Consider the following 6,922-nt stretch of genomic DNA (forward strand, 5'->3'; position numbering starts at 1 on the left):
AGAGAAAGGAAAATCCCGGTGACAAGGACTAATGATTTTTTATGGAAGATGATGATTCTAACAGGGTCAATCGCGTCATTATAAATCCTCAAAGTGACCTTACAGGGTGCATTTAAAGTAGTACATATTATAAGGGTAAGGTATGCCCCAATTTGCGACTTACTTCAGACACCCAATATATGAATAAGGACTTTTTAGTGTTCCATCAGAATGTGAGAGGATTGAGGGATAAAAACAATGAGTTGTTTGGATCATTGCTCCCTGAACTCCCTCATATTTTATGTCTAACAGAACACTTCTTATCAAATCAAGAGATTATATGTTTAACTATAGATCATTATGTGCTTGGTGCAGAGTTTTGTAGAAAAACACTTAAAAAGGGAGGCACATGCATATATGTAGACGAAACATTAAATTTTTCTAATATTAATTTGAAGAAGTTCTGTATTGAACAAGACATTGAAGCATGTGCTGTTAAAATAAATCTATTAGATACCATCTTATACATACTATCTGTTTATAGATCTCCAAATGGAAACTTTAGGCAGTTTCTAAAAGGTATAGATAACATTCTAAATTATTTAAATAAACCAAATATAGAAATTATTATGTGTGGTGATATAAATGTTAATTATCTGTCTGAAAATTGTAGTAAGAGACAGCAATTGGATAATTTACTTGCAACTTATAATTTAACTAACACGATAAATTTCCCTACAAGAAGTACAAAGGACTGCGCATCAGCAATTAATATCTATATTGATATAACCCATTTTGAGGGTTATACTGTCATTCCAGTTGTAATCGGCTTATCAGATCATGATGCCCAGGTCATTAAGTTAGAAAATATACTAATGAGTAAAAAAATGAATGAAGTTAAAACTATGAGAAATATTGATAAATACTCTATAAACGATTTTAAATTTAAATTGAGTTATGAGACCTGGGATGATATATTTAATGAAAATGATGTAAACAAAATGTTTAATAATTTCCATAATACGTATTTAAGGATTTTTTATTCATGCTTCTTAANGTTTAATGAAAATGATGTAAATAAAATGTCCATGATTTATTTCAACCGTCTTCCAGTGCATACACTCATCTATCTCCTCCTCTCTCTTGCACTACATGTTTTCGGCACAAAGGTGCCATCTTCACGTGCTTATTCGATTTATGCTAAACTAGTTCATTGCATGCCTTGTCGTCTTCGTATTAAAATAACTAAAATATGTATTTATCATATATATTGATAAATGTTAAATGTTAAAAATATTAAAATTGTTCAAGATTTTTCATGTTTAATAATTTAAAAAATACATATTTAAGGATTTTTTATTCATGCTTCTTAAAGAAGAAAATTATTGTAAACAAGAAAGAGAATAGTTGGATGACTAGAGAAATAAAAATTTCACTTAATCATGAGCGTGATCTATATTTGAATATTAAATATAATAATGATCAGGCATTAAAAGATTCCTATTAACGTTATTGTAAAATTCTATCAAGAGTTATTAAGGAGGCTAAGAAATATCAATACAATAAAAAGATATTAACCTCCAGCAATAGGATCAAAACTATCTGGAATATTGTCAAAACAGAAACAGGTTGAAAAACAGAAAAAGAAGGAATATCATTAATAAATCATAACAGTCTGCAAATAGATGATCAGCACATAATATCAAGTATTTTTAATAAATATTTTTCGTCAATAGCTGACGAAATAAGAGGTCTAAATATAAATGAGAAAACTGCCATAAATAGTCTTCAAAATACAGAACGAGCCTATCCTAGGATTAAATTTGTAAATACATTAACCCAGGAGATTCGTAAGATTATAAAATCATTGAAAACAAAAAATTCCCATGAGTATGATTAAATTTCAGTTAAAATTTTGAAATGGAGTTCCCTGTATATAGTGTCCCCACTAACTTATGCCTTGAAAAAGGTATTTTCCCATCCAGATTATAATACTCAAATGTGAAACCTATTTATAAATGAGGAGATAAACTAAATATAGCAAACTTCAGACCAATATCTTTGTTAATATCCTTTTCTAAAGTTGTTGAGAAAGTTATCTACTTAAGAAATCACCAACATGTGGTTCAAAATTAAATATTAGCAAAGGAGCAGTAGGGTTTCAGAAGTGAATCTTCTACTGATAAAGCAGCTTATACATTAACACATGATATATTTACCGCTTTTATAATAAACAGATTGTGGGAGGTATCTTCTGCAATTTAAAGAAGGCCGATGACGTAGTAAATCATAAAATCCTGTTGAATAAACTTGAATACTACAGCATTGTAGGGAAATTCAATGCCTTGATCAAATCTTACCTTACAGAGAGATACCAGAGGATGATAATTCAAAATAATTCTAGAAATAGTTACTCTGAATGGGAGACAGTCAAGCACGGGGTGCCACAGGGATCTATCTTGGGCCCTCTATTTTTTCTTTTATTTATTAACGATCTGCCTTTGACAGTTTCTAAAAATAATACATTAGTGCTGTATGCTGATGACACTAGTATGATTGTAACTGGTTCTAATCCTGTACAATTTTTGATGGAGATAAATACCGCTCTTGATGACTTAAATAAGTGGTTTAGGAGTAATTTGATGTATTTAAATTTTGACAAAACACATCTTACAATTTCGGACTAAAAATAGTCAGAAGCTTGATTTAAACATTACTTTTGCAGATAAGCACATCACTGATCTTACTAATATCAAGTTTCTAGGATTGATTATTGATGAAAAGTTGTCATGGAAGGGGCACATTGAACATGTTCTAAAAAAGTTAAGTTCCGCTTGTTATACTATCAGGATTGTCACGCCCATTATGACGGAGAATATTCTAAGAATGATATATTTTGCATATGTTCATTCATTATTATCTTATGGTATTTATTATGGGGTAATTCACCACATAGGCCTAGTGTTTTTAAGATGCAAAAACGAATACTCCGTATTATGACTAAGACTAGATGTAGAGACGCTTGAAGACAACTTTTTAAAAATTGGGAAATTTTACCATTTTATTCTCAATATATATTTTCTTTGATGATATTTGTTGTGAGAAGTAAGCATCTTTATAAAACTAATCAAGAAATTTATGGTCTAAACACTAGGCACAATACTGACCTTCATTTTCCATCTGCTAGATTAACACGCGGTAACAGTGTACGGTATAAAAATCCGGCTGAGTAGCATGTGAGCAGAGTGTGTGATCAGGAGTGACACAGTGGATTGTGAAGTCACAATCAGTCACAAGAGCAGTGGAAGTAAATTGTGATACTGCCGATGGCAGTAATTGTGTAACTGTTAATTGTATAAGTGTGCAAGCAAATGTGGAATAAATTCGCTATATTCAATATGGCGTGAAGTTATTTGCCACGTTAAATACCAAACACGTGACAATATATAAAGAAATATATGACAGTCCAACACTGACTTCCTAACTGATAATTCGCTGCTGAAAACCAATCTTTGAATACGTCTCATTTTCTTCAAAGCTCTGGAAGCACTAACATGCCAGCACAGATGAATATTTACTCCTCAGTTCTCAAAACAAAACTGTCCTCTATTTGGCTGACCACACCATAAACAGTCATATTTAAACATAAATAGTATAAAAACCAGTACCATGATAAACAATTTCATTGCTCAGAGCTAAGAATGAACCACTGACATGAACATGCATGGGTTTGTTTTGGTTTCAAACCCAAGTTAAAGCTGTCAGCACTCCCAAAGAGGGCAGGAGTCCTGCCATGTATATACATAAATATATAACATTTGGCCAACACAGGATGCTACTTGCTGTATACATATATATATAACATTCATCTGTTAAAGGTTAAGGGTTAATCAGAACACCTTCTGCTGGTGCAAGGAATGTCTAAGTATTGTTTATTGTTATTAAATAACTCCACAAATCCTGTACAGGGGCTTTAGCACCCATGGGATATAGAGCTAGTCAAACTTATACAATCTCATACAAAACATAAAAAGATACATCGTGTAACATGAAATCAAGCCATATCACAACAACATAGATTCATACACTGTTAGAAATACAACCTTTTACTTCTTACTACTCCAAGTTCATTCGTCACAATCATTAAACATTAATCATAAAACAACATCACATAATACTAAGTAATAAACATAATTAAAAAATATAACATACAGTTAATCCCATTTACATCAAATCAGTATTTACAAATTATTATTTTTAAAATACTCCTCTAATGAATAAAATGACCATGAGCAAAGATATCTCTTTAATGCTGGTTTAAACAATTCAATTTTATATGATAATGATTATATATTTATAGGAAGATGGTTAAATATCCTCATTCCAATAGCATATGTCCCTTCATTATATATTGTTAACTGCGGTGTCCCCTGTTAGGTCACAGTTGGAAGTGCTGTTATGTCACCGTGGGGGGGAGGGTGGAATGTTTACTGGCCTGTTATGGTAGCAGCCGCTGTTGCTCTGATGCTGTTATTTCACAGCTGGGGGGTGGGGGGGTGTCCTGCATAGTGAAAATACATCACAATATTTTATTTTTTGTGTTGGAAGGGCTATAAACCCATTGAGCCGGTATTACTTTGTGAGTAAAAGGCATCTTCATCACTGTGACTTCTGGTATCAGTGTCAGTCTGGCACTCTTTTTGACTAATATTTCAATTACTTTGCATCACTATTGTGCGAGTATTACTAACAGGTGATAGTGTTGCTTTGTTAGTCAACATAATTTATTCGATTTTGCTGGAAACCCTCCTCCCCCCAGATGATTGTTTAATCGCACAAACGAATATCATGGTCAGTGGCGTTTTTCAGGGGAGGCCAAGTTCATCTGGGATCCAACTAGTCGACTGGAAGTGAAACATTCACAGCACTGGCCAACCAAAGGGAAACAAAGATCTCACTAAATGAGAAATTCAATAGCCCCATTTCCTATTGTTCAAAGTGTGATGTTGCGCTGTGTGTTGTGGACTGCTTCGAGAAGTGGCACGAGCACACGTCAAGAGTGTGAGGTATCATAAACTGTGAAGTGACTGCATACTTCTGTATACATTTTATGTACATGTGTAGCTGTTGCAAGTCATTCACACTCCTGCTTCTACAGTGTGGTGTGCCCAATACCATTTCACACATCCAGAAGTAGTGGCCATTTTCTGGCAAAAGCCAAATGTTTACATTGTCAAGGAATCTTGTGTGGCAACCTAGGAGGTCACTCATGGTGGATATGTCTATTGAACTGACACTGTGCTGTTATTCTTCTTGAGGCCTTTTATTGTCTCATGTAGGGGGGTTTTACCGGGCCATATGCAGCCTTTCTTAGTATCATTTTTTAGCTCAGGCTTTATTGTTATTTCATTCTAGGAGCCTCGGTTCCTCCCTCCCCCCTCCGTCACCACTCTCACGCCTAACAAATTTAACATCTCACTGTATTGAGGCTTCAAGCTTATTTTTCTTGCTATTAGGATTTATCATGTTATTTACTCTCATTTTCCAGGGTAATTTGGATGAACTTCAACCCATACATGGTGAGGAGCACCAATATTCTTGTGATGAGTGTCGTGATTCATTCAGTCAAGAGAAAATTCTGATAGCACATCAGCACATACATAGTGGGGAGCAGCCATTTTCTTGCATCATGTGTAATAAGTCATTCAGTCAGCAGAGTAGTCTGAAGGCACACCAGTGCATACATAGTGGGGAGAAGCCATTTTGCTGTGATGTGTGTAAAAAGTTATTCATTTCAAAGTATGAACTGAAGGCGCATATGCACATACATAGTGGGGAGAAGCCATTTTTCTGTGATGTATGTAATAAGTCATTCAGTCAGCGGAGTACTCTGAAGTCACATCAGCACATACATAGTGGTGAAAAGCCATTTTGCTGTGAAGTATGTAACAAGTCATTCAGTGGTCTGAGTAGTCTGAAGACACACCAACGCATACATAGTGGGGAGAAACCATTTTGCTGTGAAGTGTGTAATAAGTCATTTAGAAACCAGAGTCTTCTGAAGACACATCAGCACATACATAGTGGTGAAAAGCCATTTTTCTGTGATGTATGTAATAAGTTATTCAGTCGGCGGAGTATTCTGAAGACACATCAGTGCATACATAGTGTTGAAAAGACATTTTTTTGTGATGTATGTAATAAGTCATTCAGTCAGCAGAGTACTCTGAAGTCACATCAGCACATACATAGTGGTGAAAAGCCATTTTTCTGTGATGTATGTAACACGTCATTCAGTGGTCTGAGTAGTCTGAAGACACACGAACTCATACATAGTGGGGAGAAGCCATTTTGCTGTGATGTATGTAACAAGTCATTCTGTGGTCTGAGTAGTCTGAAGACACACGAACTCATACATAGTGGGGAGAAGCCATTTTGCTGTGATGTATGTAACACGTCATTCAGTGGTCTGAGTAGTCTGAAGACACACCAACTCATACATAGTGGGGAGAAGCCATTTTGCTGTGATGTATGTAACACGTCATTCAGTGGTCTGAGTAGTCTGAAGACACACCAACTCATACATAGTGGGGAGAAGCCATTTTGCTGTGATGTATGTAATAAGTCATTTATAAACCAGAGTGATCTGAAAAGACATCAGCGCATACATAGTGGGGAAAAGCCATTTTGCTGTAATGTATGTAATAAGTCATTTAGAGACCAGAGTCATCTGAAGACACATCAGCGCATACATAGTGGTGAAAAGCCATTTTTCTGTGATGTATGTAATAAGTCATTCAGTGATCAGAGTACTCTGAAGTCACATCAGCGCATACATAGTGGTGAAAAGCCATTTTGCTGTGATGTATGTAACAAGTCATTCAGTCGTCTGAGTAGTCTGAAGACACACCAACGCATACATAGTGGGGAGACACCATTTTGC

At 34.9% G+C, this 6,922-nt stretch overlaps 1 protein-coding gene across 2 annotated transcripts; it reads left to right on the forward strand.

The window, feature by feature from the left end:
- The first annotated feature begins 7 nt into the window (after positions 1–7).
- LOC117282711 lies at positions 8–1,848 on the forward strand. Of its 2 annotated transcripts, none has more exons than XM_033753427.1 (2): positions 8–1,015; positions 1,333–1,848. In XM_033753427.1, the coding sequence occupies exons 1-2, from the start codon at positions 180–182 to the stop codon at positions 1,484–1,486; spliced, it is 990 nt and encodes a 329-aa protein (XP_033609318.1). In that variant the 5' UTR covers positions 8–179; the 3' UTR covers positions 1,487–1,848. The 2 variants fall into 2 exon arrangements, with proteins under 2 accessions (XP_033609318.1, XP_033609319.1); XM_033753428.1 differs by having other exon boundaries at positions 8–1,012; positions 1,330–1,848.
- The last annotated feature ends 5,074 nt before the right edge of the window (positions 1,849–6,922 follow it).

This window comes from Cryptotermes secundus, unplaced genomic scaffold (assembly GCF_002891405.2).
Source record: "Cryptotermes secundus unplaced genomic scaffold, Csec_1.0 scaffold1050, whole genome shotgun sequence".
Taxonomy (NCBI): domain Eukaryota; kingdom Metazoa; phylum Arthropoda; class Insecta; order Blattodea; family Kalotermitidae; genus Cryptotermes; species Cryptotermes secundus.

Bases quoted from the DNA above. Each gene is read 5' to 3' on its own strand.
- LOC117282711 (XM_033753427.1), top strand. From the start codon at position 180: ATGAATAAGGACTTTTTAGTGTTCCATCAGAATGTGAGAGGATTGAGG. The intron at 1,016-1,332 runs TTTTTATTCATG...ATATTTAAGGAT, and splicing joins CATAATACGTATTTAAGGAT to TTTTTATTCATGCTTCTTAA.